Consider the following 19,713-nt stretch of genomic DNA (forward strand, 5'->3'; position numbering starts at 1 on the left):
GTGCTCAGAGCACCCCATTGCTACGTTTGGAGCACCCATCATCTTCATCTCACAGTTGCGAACCATAGGCACAGCGAAGGTTGTGGGATGTGTGTGCAAAATAGTACATACAATATAGGAGACAAGTATTGGGATCAAGCTAGGCCACAACTATAATGATTACAAATGAAGCAGGTTTGGCATAAGCATTGGGCATGTACCCAGAATCCAATCAGCCTGCCTGCTGGTTGATGGACAGTTGGAGTTGACCAGTGTCAGTTAGGGGTGAGCCCTGTGGCGTGGACTGCAAACAAGAAAAAAGTGACCATTTGACACACAATATCATGTGCTATTTTTATTACCCAATAAAAAGGCTACATTTGGGTTCTGTTTGAGGAGGACTGTAAGTGCTTTTTAAACTGGGAGTGGAGAGGGGCAGGGGCAGGCAATCACGGACTTTGCCTTATGATGGAGCAAACTATGTTTAGATATTACCTTGCTCAGATACTGTCCTATAACTGCAGACCTATAACATATTTCTACAGGCTGTTTCCATATGCAAATATCATTTGTTCTCTTGTTCACAGTTCACAAAGATACATTGTCCCTCTCAAGGTCAGTTTCAAGCTGTAACACACACACACACACACACCTCTCCCTGTATAAACTATGAAAGTGCATTTCATATTCTCCAAAGACAGGCAATAAAATGATACCCCAACCTTGTTTAAGTTCTTCCAGTGTAAAGCTGTGGATTTCTAAATCTTTATGGAGTACCGCTGGGCTTAGTTGTTTGTAACGTCCAGTATCTCTGCCGTAAATTCCATTTAGTATCACACCATGGCGAGGTGGAGTAGCAATGTAGAATCTCAGCACATCTTGAGGGACATCAAAATCTTCAACATTGATGGTGCCAGGACCCATTGCCTTAATGTCACCTTCCATTACCTAGGGGAAAACATGAATTTCAAAAAAGAAAAAAGAATTGAAAATTACAGAATTAAGAAACAAGAGAATCTTTGCTAAGCGAACCTACTTTTTAAAGCATTTCAGTTCTAATACAACACCAAATATATCATGGGGAGCAAGCAGCAACTAGTATTCAGATGTAGAACAGTCAATGTGCCCCAAAAGAAGTTAGCTTCTAGACTGGTTATTTCTTTTATCTGGACATATATCTTTTAGGCTTATTGCCCTGCAATAACCCTGTTAATATAGTGGCTTTAGTGAATGTCTGCATGCAGACAGGAGGACTCGAAGAGGAACTGTTTCATCCAGACTTGCTAACTGGCAGTCCTGCCCATTGGCAGGCTCTGTTTTAAAGATGAAAGGAAAGTATCATACAACACCTAAAAGTGAACGGACAATCAACATTCCAGTTCCATGTGAAAATGAATTGTCAACTGAATGTCCACATTTGAGATTTATCTTGAATTTGCTTAAATGAAGTTCTCTTGATGGATGCTAAGGTATCAGCTATCAAAGTGCAACACTAGGGCACTGTAGTTCCACCTGCCTCAAAAACAACACTACAGTGCATGCATAACAGTTATCAGTTTTGAATATACCCAAGGAAATTCAAGTTAGGGAAAATTACTTAGAATCTCATCATCGCCACCCCACATTCATTTCAGTTCTAATGTTTTCACTCTGCAAATGGATGGCTCCATAGGAATACCCCTATTAGTTTGCACCAGTTCTGCTTTCGCCTAAGAGTTGTAGGATAAACAAGAAAACTTCTGGCAAAGCATTACCTTGCCTGCTCCCCAACATATGCACACATATTTGTTTAAAAAGAAGCCATACTGCATATGTCCCACCACAGTTTTTTTGCACTTCAACTAACATATAATACAGAGTGTGGAGCTGTCTCTTTTCTCTATTTGTAGATTGTTTACTTTCATGTCATGAAGAAGCAAACCAATGTGTCTAAACAATTCAGATACCTAGTTACATGGCTCATCTGGTATGTTGGTTCAATTCCATTAGAAAGTAGAGCTTTTCCTTCTTTCTTTCAGCAACTCTAATTGGAAAGAGCAGCACGTACGGGTGAACCCAAACTAGTTTGCTTTTCTAAAATCCTAGCCAAAGGAAACGAAGTCTTTTACTAGGACTTTAATTTACACTATATATTGCAAGCACTGGCCCAGTGCTCATTGGGGTTACAATCCTAGAAATCTACATGTGCACACACAGCTGAGGGTTTTTCTGAAGTATGCCTGAACATGGAGCTCAGGTTTATAGTTCAATGTACATGCATGGCATTATATGTGGAACAATTTATAATAATAATAATAACAATAATAATTTATTATTTATACCCTGCCCATCTGGCTGGGTTTCCCCAGGCACTCTGGGTGGCTTTCAACAGAATATTAAAATACAATAATCTATTAAACATTAAAAGCTTCCATAAACAGGGCTGCCTTCAGACGTCTTCTAAAAGTCTTTGGGGGGGGAGGGGAGAGAAAAGTTTTTTCTCTTTGACATCTGGTGGGAGGGCGTTCCAGAGGGTGGGTGCCAGTACCGAGAAGGCCCTCTGCATGGTTCCCTGTAACTTGGCTTCGCAGCAAGGGAACCGCCAGAAGGCCCTCGGCGCTGGACCTCAGTGTCCGGGCAGAACAATGGAGGTGGAGATGCTCCTTCAGGTATACTGGACTGAGGCCGTTTAGGGCTTTAAAGGTCAGCACCAACACTTTGAATTGTGCTCGGAAACGTACTGGAAGCCATTTAGACAAATTCATGTCTGCGTTGATTTAAATAATAATAACTGGATCAAAGGTTTATGCCACAATATGTCCATCAGGCTGTGTTCAGTTCTGTTCCCTGGAAGACAACTATTTAGAAAACATCTGAAAGCCCTGTTCAGGGAAGTTTTTAATGTGTGACATTTTAAAGTATTTTTAATCTTTCTTGGAAGCCGCCCAGAGTGGCTGGGGAAACCCAGCCAGATGGACGGGGTACAAAGAATAAAATTTTATTATTATTATTATTATTATTATTAATTATTATTATTATTAACCTTAGGAAAGTGGGTAGGGAGGCCATTTTTATCAACCCTCCCCACAGTCCTCTCACCACTAAAACTGATCGGGAGGGTTTTAGGTCCCTCTGGAATAAATTTGGGGTGTATAGACAACTGCAGAAAGGAGGATGAATCACAATTTTTTCCTATCTCACTGCTGCATTGGCAGGTGTCTTCCATTGGCAGAGAGAACATGACTGGATGCTGCTGCCTTAATCTTTAAGATGCTACTGGTTTTGTTGCAACAGATTCATACTGCTATCACTCTGTTAAAATGATGTTAAATTATGTTAAAATGACAGCTCATTGGTATAGGACCCCAGTGAAGTTGTCTATAATGAGCCAACCAGATTGATCCCAGATTTGGAAATGTTCTAAAGGAAGGGGGAGTCTTTTCCCTTTGTTTCTAGGATTGTGAAGAAGAAAAACAGGCTGGGAAATCTGTGGGCCTCCTGAAGGGATAGGGTTTCAATCACCCCTGACCATTGGCCAAGCTGGCTGAGGGTGATGGGAGTTGGAGCCCGTCAAAATATGGATGCCTACAAATTCCCCTTTCTTGAAATAAAGAAATGTCGAAAACAGATCCTGAAAGCAATAAATAAATATTCCAGGAAAGAAAATTGGTTTAGAACATGAAGAAGGCTAAAGAGTGTTACTTTTCCACTTGAAGATTGAACCTACAATTGTATACAATAAATACTGGAAGTTTAAACAAATCCAAAATATGAGGGATGCTAAAGCTCTGGGACACACTTGCTTTTCTGAAAAGAAAAAAAAATGATGTGGGTTGTTTGAGCCAACCATGAATTACGAATGCAACTAAGGTTTGTGGAGTATAATGAAGAAAACCGCACCTAATAATGACTAGAGCCTCCATATACTTTTTATATGATTTGGCATTCCATTATGACATATATAGTACAATGGTACCCCGGGTTACAGACGGTTCAGGTTACATACGCTTCAGGTTACAGACTCTGCTAACCCAGAAATAGTACCTCAGGTTAAGAACTTTGCTTCAGGATGAGAACAGAAATCATGCTCCAGCGGTGTGGCGGCAGCAGGAGGCCCCATTAGCTAAAGTGGTGCTTCAGGTTAAGAACAGTTTAGGTTAAGAACAGACCTCCAGAATGAATTAAATTCTTAACCTGAGGTACCACTGTAGAACCCTCTGTTCCAAGACAACCCTCATAAAAAGCCTGAAGAATCTGGAACTATCTTTTATCAGACCCTCAAGCTGATAGCATTTGTGTTTTATTTTAACTCATGTGCAACTACTCATTCTACATGCCTGTTTCATAGTTTTGCTTTTCATAGTTTTGCTTTTCATAAAATGAAATACTAATACTAAACTTTACCCCCCAAAAAACCAACAAAGGTTTGTGGAGAAATTAGATATTTCAAACAATTTTAGAATGATACTTAGGGTCATTTCCCCCCATTATTACAATATGATATACTGTAATGTTTATGCTATACAAAAATCAATTTTCAATTGCAATAAATTAACTTGTTTTTTTTAATAATTCTGTCCCCACTCATCCTTACAATAAACTGTGAGGTAGGTCTCTTTTGACTTTTACAAAGGCTGCAAGGTAGCAGGTACTAAGCTCTTTTTGGATCCAGGTCAAAGCCAAACAACAGTCCAGCCACTGAGACAGGAGAAGTTTGTCCAGATACGTTCTCTTCAAATTCTTTTCATCTTCCTGTGAGTGGTTTTATTTAAGCCTGATGCAGTTTGCTGTTCACTTGAAGGAAGTGCTATCTCTCTCATGTGTCAAGCTCACACATTTATAATCCCTTGCCCCCCTGGAAACACCAATGATGCAATACATTAAGGAGGGTTCAAGCTCCCATTCATCTTCAAACGTTCCATAACCCAGTGTAAAATATTCTCAGGTGCAATTTCTATTGCTTTCAAGTTCAGCCACCATGTGTGCAGCATTAATTTCTCCCTTCACATGTTTCTCATTCAGGGACTTACACCAGCTGAGAACCACATATGGAGGCCCATATTTACTGAGCTTTTATTTTGTGCCATGGAAGTCGACAAGAAACACACACACTGCAAATATGGAGTGTTTATGGTGGTGTCCATGCTTACTGGAGACAGAGGATTAAGAAATCGCATCTGCAACTGCACTATCAAAAATAAATCTGTTTCGTTTCAAGGATTTCATTATCCTAATTCTTCCCCTCACCCCGCATGTTTCCTGTCTAATTTGTCATTAATCATTTAATTCTTCCTTTCCTTTCCGTTTCCTATTCAAGTCTGAGTTGCATGTACCCCTATTGGACACTGGTAGTTAAACAAGTTACCAGTTCGAGTGCAATAATTCCCTCCCTCCCACCCCTCCCATGGCCGCCTCCTCATTTAAAAAACCATGATGACCAGGTGAGAAACAGCATGCTCCAGGGGCAAGAGCAGTGGGTCACTCTGTCTGGCAAGCTCATGAGACTGGACTCAGCTACATTAGTCAAAAAACATGTTTGAATGCATTGTAAATATGCAACACCAGATGGGGGCAGAGAGCAAAAGAAATTTCTTTGCAATTCTTACATAGCGTTTTTTCTTTCTTTTGTTGTAACAATGCAATTTCCGATTTATTTATAGTATTCTCCCCCCCCCCGTGTAGATTCACCCACCTTCACCATTGCATGGTGCAGAATTCTTCCCAATTTAGTAATTTCAAGAAGTTATTTTATTAAAAAGCAAACACCAAATATATGTACAGGATCCTATTCTTCTTAAAGATGCAGTAACATATATCTGCAGAAGGAAGACACAGAGGAAGGGGAGGCAAGGAGGTTGAGACAGTCTCTGTGCGAAGGGGATCTGAAAAAAGAAGGATGGGTGTATGGATGAACGAAAGGAAAAGGTAGGGAGTGTGCAAAGCGGGCTGAGAATAGGAGAGTGAAGGAAACGGAGTGGAGAGTGTGGCCTGTATGCAAGGAGTAGTTGGGGAAAGAAAGAAGGGAAAAGGGAGTGAAGGTGAAAATGGGGGAATGCAAAGGGGGGTTGTAAACCAGGAAGGAGTGGGGTGAAGATGAAAGCAAGGGTATGGAAGGGGTTGCAGAATAGGAGGGGATGGAGGCTTAATAATCTGGGAATCTTCAGGGTGGCAGGAGAGGATATATTGTTTATTAATATCCTTCCTATCTTGCACTAGTTCATTTACTTAGCAGAGTTTACATTCCCCTTTGCACAGCAGAAAACTAGTTGCAAACTCGTGTGAGTTTCTTAAGACAATACGCAATTCAATCTGGCTTGTCCAGATTGAAATGTGTTCTAATATTTTCCTGGTAAGAGCCCTTGAATCCCTCCTAAAAGAATAAGGACACCAGAGTCTTATTCATAAGCAATAAAAAGAAAGTTTACACACGATCAGGCAGAGCACAGTGTGATCCCAAGAAGGCAGGCTTTAGGCTTAAAGTTACAAAACAGGTTTACCCCATAAGGGAGATGACCTGAGGGACTGCTTAGCTGGCAGCCAGTTCATTCCAGGAAGTTTGCAGGACGAAAAGGTGGTGGAAAAGGAGAGAATAGCAACATGCCTTGTCCTTTTACCAGGTCTGGAAAGGTCACACCCACCCACTAGTAACATGCAAGGAAGGATGCTCCAGGCCAGGAGGAACAGGAAGTTTCGACTGGTGGACCAAACATTCCCTTGCATGTCCACTCTAGGAACACAAGGAATGTTGTACTTGACTGCTCTCAGTGGATTACATTCCACACATAATTGGGTGGAAGGTAAAAAGAGTGCTTAGCAGTTACAATGTATCAGAAGAGGAGGATATAGGAGATGGTCTGTGCAAAAGGAGGGTTGCAGAAAAGGAGGGAGGAAGAAGGCACAGACATAGGAGTGAATGTGAAACCAGGTGCAAAATGAGGCTACAAAACAAATGGGAGAAACTGGGAGTTTTCTTGACTAGACAGACAATTCAGCAAATAAAGTGTATTGTGGAGGGGTTGGAGAGCAGAGCCCGTTTCCCAGTAAATGACAAATACATTGGAAACCTTTTGGCATATTCTGTGGTATTTTCTACATTTCTTCCAATAGCTTTCATGAAACATACATTTAAGACAGATGGCAGAGTACATCTGCACAGAGGTGATATACCTGGCACATCCAATGAATTGCTGTCTACCATGGTCCACCTATTATAACATTGTCCGATATCTCTCATGTTTTTATACCTGGCTTTTATTTTGTGCAAATAGATTACAGAAAGCAAAGAATTGCCGTGGCAGAAGTTCTCAGACTTACTGTTAAGTTCCTAAGTTGCAGGCTTGGGATTTCATCATTTACCGGATCAATGATGATGTAGAAAGGCATTGCCAAAGATTTATGAAAGCCATCACTAACAGACACCATGAAGTGATCAGAGGAGGGTTCTAAATGCTCGTGCTTTGACTGAACGTAATTGATATAACCAGCCTGGAGACTGTGAAAAGTGAACACACCTTTGGAGAGAGTCAAAGTGTTAAAAGCAGAGAATTAAATCCATTCTATTGTTTTTCACATTTAATGCTGAGAGTGTATGCAATAGAAGTGAAGGCCAGTCTTGACTCCTTGTCAAACTCGTATTTCATATTTTAAGTATACACGTAAATCATCTTGCATATACAGCAAAGAACTCTACTGCATATAGCCAGTGTCCATAAGAAAACAGCTATTGCCATATCTAATCTTTCTGTCCATTAAGCCTGGGAGGAAGGGAGGGCTCCGTTGGACAACCTGTTTATTCAGTCCAGTTTTGTTTTTGTTTTCTAAGTGGATTTGTTGGGTAAAAGAGCACTTCAATCTACTTCAAACACACACAAACCTAACATTTTGGTATGCAACTAAATTGCTCCAACAAAATATGAACAGCCCAGGAGCATCTGAAGAGACATGCGCAGATGGAGTGGATTTTGAAACGGGCTTCTCAAGTTTATTCTGCAGTGTGGTGGAGTGTCAGACCAGGACCTGGGAGATAAAGGTAAAGGGACCCCTGACTTTTAGGTCCACTCGTGGCTGACTCTGGGGTTGCGGCACTCATCTCGCTTTATTGGCCGAGGGAGCCGGTGTACAGCTTCCAGGTCATGTGGCCAGCATGACTAAGCCGCTTCTGGCAAACCAGAACAGCGCACGGAAACGCCGTTTACCTTCCCGCCAGAGCGGTACCTATTTATCTACTTGAACTTTGACATGCTTTCAAACTGCTTGGTTGGCAGGAGCTGGGACCAAGCAACGGGACCTCACCCTGTCGCTTAGATTCGAACCGCCGACCTTCTGATCGACGAGTCCTAAGCTCTGTGGTTTAACCCACAGCGCCACCCACGTCCCTCTAGGACCTGGGAGACCAGTGTTCAAATACCCACTAGCTCATGAAGCTTGGCCTTGGGCCACTCACTTCCCTCTTAGCCTAACCTACCACACAGGGTTGTTATGAGGAAAATATGGAGAGGAGGCAGAAAACTATGCACATCAACTTCAGGTCCTTGGAGGCAAGCAAACAAATAATGCAACAAACAAATAATACAATATGCCAAATTTGATTTGCATACAAATCTCCTTCAGGCAAAGCCCAACTCAAATTGGGGCTCACACATCAGCTGTTCTTGCCAGTTCCTTGCCTTTCCCAGCAGGCTCCTTCCATTCCAGTTTTTAAAAGCCTGCCGAAAGGTTTTTTTATTTTGCCAGGCCTATGCAGGTAATTAAGAGTCCACCTTCCACAATAGAATATTGATGCTTATTTTTAAAATTAGTTTTTAAAATTGTTTCTAACTTCTTGTGCTTTTATTGTATGATTTTTATCTTCTTAATGTTGCAAACTGCTTTGAAATGTGTTGTGATTTATAAATGCATTTATAAATAAGTAACTAAAAAAAATGCCTTACTTTGCAGAAATGAGAAACAGGCAGCAAAGGGTTTTGTGAAAACTGAAAACGGTGGACAGAGCATGATTTCCTTCTGCTAATCAAAACCCAAAATCTTGGGCAGGAAATGTCCCTGCAGAAAGGTTCCACTGTGTGATAGCAGTGAGGGGCAGATTTAGGGCTGTGCATTGGGCACTGAGCTGAGGGGGTGTTTTCTCAAAGTCCAGGTTAGCCTAGTTAGAGCTTTACCAGCTTTGGGAAGGAGGTGAGTGGGGCTCTAGGACCCTGCCAGAGCCCTCACACCTCCTTCCGAAAGCAGGCTCCCTCCTTACCCATCCTTTGGAAAGGCACCAAATTTTGGCTTTGCACAGGGCGGTATAGCACCCAAGTCTGCCACTGTAGCAGTCTTCTGCCACCTACTACCCTCTCCCTCTTCCCTAAAGTATAGGGAGAGGAGAGGGGAAGGTGGAACCAACTACACAGTCTTGCTCTGCTTACACTTGGAACATATACATGGAAGTGGGGAACTGCAGGGGAAATCCCTTGTCCGACTTTCTGTGGAAACATAGGAGATTCTAAGGAAGTGCCAAGTTCTTCTCTGATACATTACCTAACCCTGTATATGAGCAATTTGTGCAAAGAGGTTAAGCATGGGTCTACTTTCTGAATCAGTGTAGCACAGATGGGGGTGGGAAACATTTGAATATAAATCTTTTGTGGCAGGGAGTGGGGTGTGCATCTTGAAAGGCTCCTTCAGATCCAGAGTCACGTAAGCTTTTTCCTTCCTTAGATCCAGAGTCACTTAAAATATATACCCCCCCCTGCAAAAAAAAAAAAAAGCTTAAGAAAATGTAGAGAAAGGCGATGACAGCCTAGAAATCATTTCAAAGCAACCTTAGTACTTTGGAATGTATCTACAGGGGTGATGAATAATACCCAAACCATATTTTGGCCCAATATTAGTGTTTGGGCCTGGGGGAGAGTCTAACCTTTTACTTATCAGTTTCTCCTGAAGTAGAGCAAGAAGTCTGTAACTCACTTATATTAACTCCAGCATTGCTCTTCTCATGTCCAGGTGTAGGAAGAATGTTCTCCAAGTATCCATACTGAGGACTGGTTTCCAAGAAGAAAGTTAGCTCCTCTGGAGTTGTGTCTTCATCTGAGGCATCCAGATATTTTAAACTGACACATGCTGAAGACCCTTCTTCCACCACAAACATCTCCCCTTGAAAAAAGGGCAGAAGAAGAATGTTATCCACACTATTCCCAACTCTACTTTGTTCATAACTAAGAGGCTGCTAAGTCATCACAGCCTGCCTGTCTAGCACCTCAACATAATCGGCTATTGATCCGGTCAGTAGCTGCTGAGAAAAGCACTAGTTTCAGCTCAAGATAACTTACTCAGCAGTATTGGGCTGCTGTGTATCTCTAGATGGTAGCAAACATTAAGCAGTCATTCTTCTCACAGTGTCTGACAGGTGTGGAAAGCTATAAAGCATGGGTTCAATTGATATTTGCATAATCCAAACTATTCTCCTCTAATCAATTTCTATGGTGTTTATATAGCTTGGTGTTCAAAATAGATGCAATCAATGATGTAGCTAAATTGCTTTAAACTCCCCTTTGTAAAATTTGGCTATCCCACAGGGTTGGAGGTATGGGGCAATGTTATAATTTCCATGACCTCACCCCACACACAGCTCCACAGGCAGAACAGAATCTGACAAGTCATCTGTCCAGGGTTTCTGCACAAGGAAGATACAATGCTTCTCATAAGGAATGCATCAGAGTGCAGAGAAGACAGTGGTAAAAGTCTTGGACAAGTCACAGAAACAATTTGCACAAAATGAACAATCACAAATAGAATATTGGAATGCAGTAAGGGGTCAAGATGTTGTGAAGAGCCAGGAATGGGGAATGTCAAGTTGGAGGTTAGCAACATTTTGTAATTTAAGCATTCATGATATGCAAAATAAATCCTTTTGAAGCAGAATATTTCTTACAAATTCATATTGCTTTAATAATTAAGTGTATAGTAATGTGCAAAGTATTTGTAAGACTCTGTCAGGCTTCAAAGGATCCACCCCACCCACCCACAGCAGGTTGCCAGGAATGGATAAGACAAGGAAGTTCTTACCAATATTGTTTATACAATATTCACAGAGAGGGGCTTGGAAATGCAGCCTCCTAGAGTAATGATGTTGCTCCAAGTGAAACCCCACCCCCTCCGTCTCTCCCATTATACGTCATTCCTACAGTGACTGATCTGTGCCTTCTGCCTCTGAGCTCTCTGCTCTCCTACTTTCAATGCCCGCCAGGTTCTGGGAGAAGGCTTTCCAAAGACACAGTCTGTCAGCTGTCTCTCCCCTGGTGCTTCTTCTTCTTGCTCCTCTCCCATCATTTCCCAGCTTTCCCCCTCTTCTGCCTCTGAACTGTGACCTTCCACAAAACACTGTTGTAAATCTATACTGTCTTCCTCTTCTCTGGAAGGGTCAGGCTGGAGAGGCAGCCTCCACCATTCCTCCTCTGTCCAATCCCTGATAAACTCGGGATGAATAACACTTTCTTAGATCATTCACCCACCCTGTCAGAAAGGGAAGCATCAAACCTATTTAACAGACATTGAACTGACATTTAAAGACGGCAGCTTGTATGTACATTCTAGGTCTAGTGAACCAATTCTCTTGAGTCCAACACTGTCTATAGGCAAGTTAGTTGCTTGCGGAAAACAAGGGAACCCCCAGGGGAAGAAGGCTCAAATCCCGGGGATTGGTGGTGGGATGATGGTGCATGGTCAGAGAGAAGAGGGAGCAGACTGGGAGGAAGAGGTGTGGGAAGCTGAAGAGATAACATGGTTTAGTGAGCAGGAAGAGGCTGTGGCAGAGGAGGAAGCAGAGGCTGGAGTGGGGCCAAGGGGCAGAGATGAGGCACACTGCTGAAGAAGCCAAGGAGTCTTCCCCTCCTGCTTTGACCAGCTCCCCTCCTCCCTGGTTTCCCACAACTTGCAGAGGTATGAAGAGGCTAGAGCAAAGACAGACCATGCAAAGAAGCCTCAGGTTGCTTGGGAAGGACCCAGGAGAGGAGGAGACTTTGGGAACTGTGGGAAGGCAAGAACCTTCAGTTCTTGCAACTTCCTCATTGGGGCAAGACCTCCTGGGAACAGAGTTGCTGTGCTTATTGCGCATGATCTGCTTTTATTCCTTTGAATAAGGAGTTAAGTTCATTGATGCCTTTTGAGTTATTGATGATCTGCACCAGACTCCTGCCCTAGCACCAACATATACGCAGTGAACCATATACACCATAACTCTGGATTTGCCTATATATATTGTAGCAAGGTTTCATTTCTAGATTTCATTCAACGAACCAATGTGACCTCAGTGCTGTCAACTAACACCAACCTCACCTCAGTTTGCTCATTTACCAATAAATAAATAAATAGTTATAGTTGCATGCCCACTTTTGGGATACCTAATTTTTTGACACATGCCAAGCACTAGTAGCTTCTGCTATAGAAAATAAACAATACCTTGCCCTGGAGACAGGCATTATAGCTACGTGCCTTGCTGTCATAGAGGCAGGATCGCATTTAATTTCTCTATTAAATGACTGTTGCACTTAATTAGTTAAGAAAGAACAGCTTTATTTCATTGCTAAGCATGTGTAAATAACCTGCTTTTTAAAATAATGCTAGTAACAACCCAGAACTACAAAATTGAGAAGCAATGAGCCAATGAATAAAGCTACAAATATCATGTTTCTGAATTCCTTCTGCTAAGAGGGAGCCTGCACAGATGGAATGGAGCTGTGTCACCAGTGACCTTGCTCACTCTTCCGCACCAGTTGAATTTTTCCAAGTTCTAGCCTTCTATTGGAACTATGGAATTTCCAATCTCAGTTGTATTGTGCCTTACCAGTGTGAAGCTCAGGAAAAAACAACATTGCTATATTTTAACCTAGAAATGCCTCTTTTCTTTTCTTTTTACTCCTAGATATCATACTGTGTAGGTACGAGTGTACAAACTTGCAAGATCCTAGCTTGATCTAGTTAGAGATCTCAGGTGGGAAAGCTTCTGACCAAGATTCCTGTGAGCTGAGTTTGAGACCCGTTTCCCAGGATAATGTGCTAACAATCATTGTCCATTTGATATAAGTGGGCAAAGCAACATAAAATCATGAGTTAGTTCAGAGCTGAAGACACTGACTTTTCTCAGAGACCTGCCACAATCATAGCACAGCTAAATGCATTTAACTGCATTTTCCCAGATTTCTAAAAATTCACAGAATAATGCAGAAATGTGATGTGAGAGCACATGTAGAAGGGAAATGGAGCAGAAATAGACTGCTCCTTCCTTCCCTTCCCTCCCCAACCCCAAAGAAGTTAGATATTCTAGACATCAAGCTAAATTTAATGCAAGCCAAAATACTTAGTTGAATGAAATATTGTTTTTTATCCGTGAATAATACATCCACTACTAACTGGAAAAACTTGGTTTAGATGCTGTCTGTTTTCAAATACTAGGAACTAAACCATCCAAGATGTTGAGCAACAAATGAAGTCATAGCAAAACAGCACTCTCTGCAAACAAGAATCTTTTTCTGCTAATTTATTAGCCAGCTTCATGTTTCGATTTCTGAAGCTTCAAATGGATGGTTAAAATACTGAAATTTCAGTGACACTTCATTTTGGTAGTCCAAAAGAGACTCGGGTGCTCCAAATCCATCTTTGGCAGTAAAATGCTGACCCTAATATTTTGTACTTGGATTTTCAGAGGCAAACCCCATGCCAAACATTTGTTTTTGTACATCTGTGTTTCGCAATGGATCCAGATGGAGATCTAGTTATGGATTAGGATTCAAAGTACAAAAATCCCACACCAGCCTGCATTGGGGGGGAAATGTGCATTCATATTACACGGGGCATAAATTAATTGTGAAAATTAATTTCGCTTAGTATTATAGTCAGACTGCATTGAGACCATCTCAGAGTCATTCTCACTATGATGATCTTGGGCTGTATTTACCCTGATTTTCTAAGGTTAACCCAACGTGGCAAAACCTCACTTTGGCAGGCAGCATTGAATCCAGTCCCAAGAGTTTTGTGGATTCCATTGCCACCGAAACAAAAACCAGAAAAACTAGTCAGCCCCCAAGGATGTGTTCAACACACCAGGGAACAGAGATAAGCAAATCTGTCATTTTCAGTTACTCTTAATGTCCCTTTTTCCTAATCTTCCGTTATCCACAATTCCATATCCATTTGCATTGGGGGAAAAGATGTCATCCAGGAAATTCACCAGCATTGTATAGTGAGTTTCTCCCAATGTGCAATTTTGTATGCGGTTTTGCTCAATATACAAGTCTTGCAAAGTAAATATATATATGTATTTTTGTATGTTATTTTCACTAATATATGCATTTTGTCCAATAAATGTATATGTTGTACACATTACTTAACTGCAGAGCTGCATTGCAAAATTTGGAGAAGCCTGAATTTTGAAATTTGTGTGTGTTTCAGTTTGAGTATTGTTTTGGAAAGTGCTCATTAGGTCCGTCAGCTTGTTCCTGGGACCGTGAGTGCCCAGGGCCATGCATGCTGGCGGGTGTGCTGACATCAGTCGAACATGCCCCTGCGGGGGTAGGCACGGCCCCAGAGCAAAAAACTGTGGGTGCCCAGGCCCTTCATGGGGAATGCTGTGGGGGGCTGCTTAAACGTTTTTTACTGTATAGAAACCAATAACCCTTCATTAGCATAGCATGAGGAATGGAACCTCTTATACTTCCTGACTGGCTTTTACACAAGACCTGTCTCTTGTTCTTGTACATTATTGATTGGTCCACATCACCAGGAGTGGGTGGGAAATCCTGAAGGGTTTCGATTTTTATTTTACTTTTAGATAGGTGTGCCCAAGACCTCTTTTGTGTTCTTTCTTTTGGCTGGTTAAACTCCAAACAGCGTCCTCAGTGGCTTCTTCCCTATACATTTACCTTTAAGAGAGGTACAGCTGATTTCTTCAGTTTAGGTTTTGAGAGTGAGTTACACACACACCTCAAACTGTTTTCCTTGGCTTTTAATTGAAAGGTTTGATTGTGTAAACTGCTGTGAGGTTTCTGTGGGCCTTTAATTTTATTAACTGACTGTTTTATTGCAAATTAAATTGCATGTTTTACTGTCTGTTTTTATTGGAACTGTGTATTTGTTATTAATGTAAGCCGCATTGGGAAGGCCATCGACTTGAAAGGCAGCCTAGAAATATCTAAAACAAATAAACAAACTGCAAATTGAGTGAATGAGCAGAGAGAGAATAAAAAGAAGCAAATCAGATCAAGTGTTAAATGCAAAGTAAGGCAAAAATTCTAACTTTGTAAATACTTACAATGACTCAGAATTTATTGAAACTACTTGGGGGGGCGAATCACTGGCCTAGTGTGTAGCAGGAATGACATTCATCTGTGATGAAGATGAAGTTGGAATATTGTGTATGGGGAATATTGTGTATTTGGGGAGGCCCTCCAAAAATTTATATCAACATGGTCACATGCCCTTAGCCCCATCCTCAATGCCACATCTACTTCCTCAAAGAGCCATGCATCTCCCGCATTTGTCTGAAGTAGAATTCCAACACACGAGCTCCTACTCACACATAGGGGCTATAGCTGCACCACCAGATTAACACCTTACATGAGTAATACTCTACAAGTGAGCAACACATGGACATTAAAATTAGTTTATTCAATTTAATGCCATAAGATGAAGTCAGATCCAAAGATTAATCTGTCAATAGCTGTAACGATGATAGAATAAGGAACCACTGCTTGGAGCCAGTGTCTCCCTAAATACCAGATTTTAGGGGCATGGAATGAAGGAATGCTGTTCCCTTCAGGCTCTGTTTGAGGTGATGGCAAGCAATACCTGACATTTCTGTCTGTCTCTGTGTCTGCTTTTCTATTAAAAAATAAACCAATTGGAAACTGATTCTACAAGTTGAGGAGGTTTGTAAAATCCCATGCTTGAACCTAGGTTCAGGTCACACATAGCAGATAGCTACTAGTTCTGTTTAACTTACGCAGCTGTGCGCAGGAAAGGCTCAGCTTGCAATCCACATTCCACAGAACTCGTAAAGCAACCTTCCCGCTGATTTCAACAGCGCTAGATTACTCAGTGAAGAGCAAACTGTGCCATCTGAACCCCTAAAGGATAAAGTCAAGATTTTAACCTCAGTGCTCTGAAGAGAAGAAGCGGTTTAGTAAATACATACCAGTTTGAATGGTTGGCCTCTGGTTGTTAATGGGCACCACAGAGATGTTTAGATCATACACTGGTAAACTGGGATGAAGTGGTACAGGTGGCGGGAGATTTGCGTCAGCACAACCATCCACTGTTCCAGCTTCTCCATCTGAGATTATCAAAGTTACGCTGTCCGTCAGATAACTATGACCTATTTCTCCTCCTGGAAAACACATAGACACAAATTAAGGCACTTTAAATAAGCTACCAGGCTTTAAAATAAACATGAGGTAATAACTTTCCCCCACCCCACCCCATGGCAGACAGAAAGAGGGCAGTAAGGGGATGGGTTTGGGTTTAAGACATTTGCACACAGGAAATGGAGTCATTGTCTTAAGCAGCCTCAACTAGTGGTTCACATATGCAATAAAATGTGTTGCCACCATTTATGTTAAAACAGCCACTGGTTAACATCACACAGATGCCCATCTTGTCAGAAGGTTACCCTATAAAAATAGGTGGACAGTCTGAACAGCACACAGCACAAAGTAAATAAAGCCTAGTTGCACTTAGCAAGCTTTCTCTTGTAATGCAAAATTTTAAATAAATCATATTTATGGCAGACAGCGCATCAGGAGACGAACAATGAGAATTATCACTTTGTTTAACATGCATAGCGCATACATTACAATACAAGCAGAAAACCAAAATCTAATTCACTATAAATTATGTTCCACAGAGTGCTAGATTTTATAATTTAAGGAGTTTTCTTTTTTCTCTCATTTCTAAAAAAAACAAACCACCAGTGGTCAGACCTTCTCACACAGGTTGCTGCTTAAGAAAAACAAAACAAGTCTAGGAAATGACACCACCACTAGGCATCTTGTACAGTACAGTTTCAGAAAGCACAAGAGCAGACTAAGGACCTCATAGTTGTCTGTAGCAGTAGGCTGTGGCTTTCAGGATAGACATACGTTATTTTACAACAGCTTGAAAAGAAAAGAAAGAAATCACCAGGCTGAATATTTATGTAAAAAGCAAAAGTTATTTATGTAAAAATCAAAAGTATAGATGAGTAAGCAAGGGGGCAGAGAAATCCCAGTCCTGCTGGCTATTACGGCTTGAGGGGAGCGGGACAAATCCATGTATTTTCAGCACAACTATTCTCTGACCTGTTTTGCACATCACATTAAGCCAAACTATGGTTTACCATGACTGGCTGGCTTCTAGAGAGGAGCTTGCACTCACATTCCTCTTCCCTGGCCCTTTTAGCTCAGCACAGCGTGGCGGCAGAAATCAGCATATCAGCTGAACCTGGGATCTTGGTTAAGTCAATACCTGGTTTAGCAATACCTGCACCACATTGAGCTACAAGGATCAGGGAGGAGCTAAGAAGGTGAAAGCTCCACCCTGGGAGTCAGCCCATTTGTGTGGCAACTGTAAGCCATGGTCTGGCTCAGCATGATATACAAATGCAGCATCTGTAAATAGAAATGCAGGGTAGTGCAAGACTCGGGGAAGCACACACACAACATCTGTGCTGACTGCAGAGAGACAAATGAAAAACAAAAACAAATTGTGCACATTATGCATGGATATCCCACCTCAAGCATGCATTTCCATATATGAAACCACCATGTGGCAATTATCTTGCTACTTGCCAGAGGGACAAGCTACAAATTCAACAGGACTAGGCAGAAGAGGGGAAGGAGGTAAAGAGAGGAGGAGGCAGAAAGGTGGGGTAAAGACAACAAAGAAAGGAAACTGAGACACTCAGCTACAACCCATCTTTATAGTCACAATACACTCCATACATTACAGAGTGCTGGCAGACTTAAGAAGGAATCCCAACCATTCTGAAGGAGCTCCAATGGCCCACTAATTTTCCTAAGAAAGATTTAAAGGCATACTTAATTCCTGAAACTAAAATTAATGAGATTTAAAATGCTTACCTCTGGCTAAATTGCTCACATAATATTTTAATAAAACGTTAATCAGTAACTAAATATGCTGACCAGATGATTTTCAAGAAAAAGATAATTTAAAAAACCAAGGTGGCATTTTCATAGGCAGGTTCCTTTAAAGTTGCTTGCGGTTTGCACCTATTTTTTAAAAAAAGACCGTGTCGCCACTAGGGGGGAAATGCTCAAATATGTAAAATCTCAAAATAGAAGAGTGACTAAAAGAGTTGAGAGATAAGTAAATTCATCACACTAAACATAAGGCTAGTGTTTGGGAAGTTGCGTAGTAGGCCAGGTTCAAGGTTCTGGCATTAATTTGCAGGTCACTTAACAGCTTGGGTCAAGGCTACCTCAGGGATCCCTTATATTCCTGAACAAACACTGATACCTTCAGGGGAATAACTGTTAGTGACTCAGATGCCCAGCTTCTATCCACAGTGACTGGTTTTATGGAATGATATCACAAGGACCCCTTCATTCAGTATTGTGGGCCCAATTTTATGAAACTGCCTTCGAGTTGAAGTCAGACAAGCCTCCACCCTGTTGAACTTCCAGAGCCTACTGAATACATTTTTATTATTATTCCAGCAGACTTTCTCAATGAATTCTGATTTTATAGTTTTAGCTCATTTCTAGTCTTTGTCTTCTGTATACCACTGTGATTAAGTGGAAGGCTGAGCCGCATGAGAGACTTGGGAGCAGAAGCAGCAGCCCGAGTTTTCTAGTATGGCATGTTCTCGTGGGAAACAAAATTATTGATCATGAATGAAAACACAACATGGAAAACCTCTCTGTACAAAATAATAAAGCTTAAAGCAAAGATTAGTCTGCAAAAGGCACTCATTAAGGAATATAAGAGGGTATACCTAGTAAAGTACATGGACACCTGGAAGAGACTGTTGAAAGTAAACACAGCTGCTGCTGCTAATTACCTGTGTGCACATAGGAGATGGATCCTTGAGTGATGTCATGTTGAGAGAACTTCTCCACCACAAAGCCATCCTTTTGAATAACCCCATGCTTTGGAGCCCTGGCAATCATATAGATGAGTCTGGAGTCTTCACTGTCAGCATCTGTTGCATAGAGGTATTCAGCCGTGATGAAGACTCGCTCTCCTTCCAGGCACTCCAGACTTGATCTTAAACCAGGTTGCAGCTCTGGTGGCTCATCATTTACAGGTATGATCTTGAATGAGGGAGAAAGAGGAGACATAACACATGGATGGAAGGAAGGCCAAGAGACTGTCTGAATGTCTTAAACTAGTGCCCTCAATTAGGATGCCATATCCAAAAATTCCATACTTGTGTCTTGAAAAAACTGCAGTCTGTCAGGTGCCTGCTTTTGCTAGATTGGTACATCATTCATGTTGGCCAGCTGATCTACAACTGCACTAGTTCTTTGATCAACATCAATATTTTATTCTGAAGAGTCAAGTCTCTTCCAGGTCAGTAGTAGCATGGATCCCCAACAAGCATTTTATTGGTCACTGTTTGTCACAGTAGTCACAGGCAGGGGGCACAATTCCCCATATTTGTACCTAGCAGGGAACTGAAGTTTGTCTTAAACCAAAAGTTGAGGGAGAAGGAAAATAAACTGAGCTTGAATCCTGACTAGATGCAGGCACTCTAGGCGAGTGGTTCTTGTGCCTAAGAAACTG

At 41.6% G+C, this 19,713-nt stretch overlaps 1 protein-coding gene across 4 annotated transcripts in view; it reads right to left on the bottom strand.

Moving 5' to 3' along the window:
* LOC309372269 (FRAS1-related extracellular matrix protein 1-like) overlaps positions 1-19,713 on the bottom strand; it is a 104,622-nt gene that overhangs the window by 60,271 nt on the left and 24,638 nt on the right. For all 4 annotated transcript variants that reach the window (XM_081915670.1, XM_081915669.1, XM_081915671.1 and 1 more), the window contains exons 16-20: positions 18,989-19,241; positions 16,127-16,318; positions 9,907-10,092; positions 7,273-7,469; positions 702-927 (exon numbers count right to left, since the gene is read on the bottom strand). In XM_081915670.1, the coding sequence (XP_081771796.1) occupies positions 702-927; positions 7,273-7,469; positions 9,907-10,092; positions 16,127-16,318; positions 18,989-19,241 (1,054 nt within the window). The remainder of the gene's footprint in view (positions 1-701; positions 928-7,272; positions 7,470-9,906; positions 10,093-16,126; positions 16,319-18,988; positions 19,242-19,713) is intronic.

Source organism: Podarcis melisellensis (assembly GCF_964234715.1).
Source record: "Podarcis melisellensis genome assembly, chromosome: 6".
In the NCBI taxonomy this organism is placed as follows: Eukaryota; Metazoa; Chordata; class Lepidosauria; order Squamata; family Lacertidae; genus Podarcis; species Podarcis melisellensis.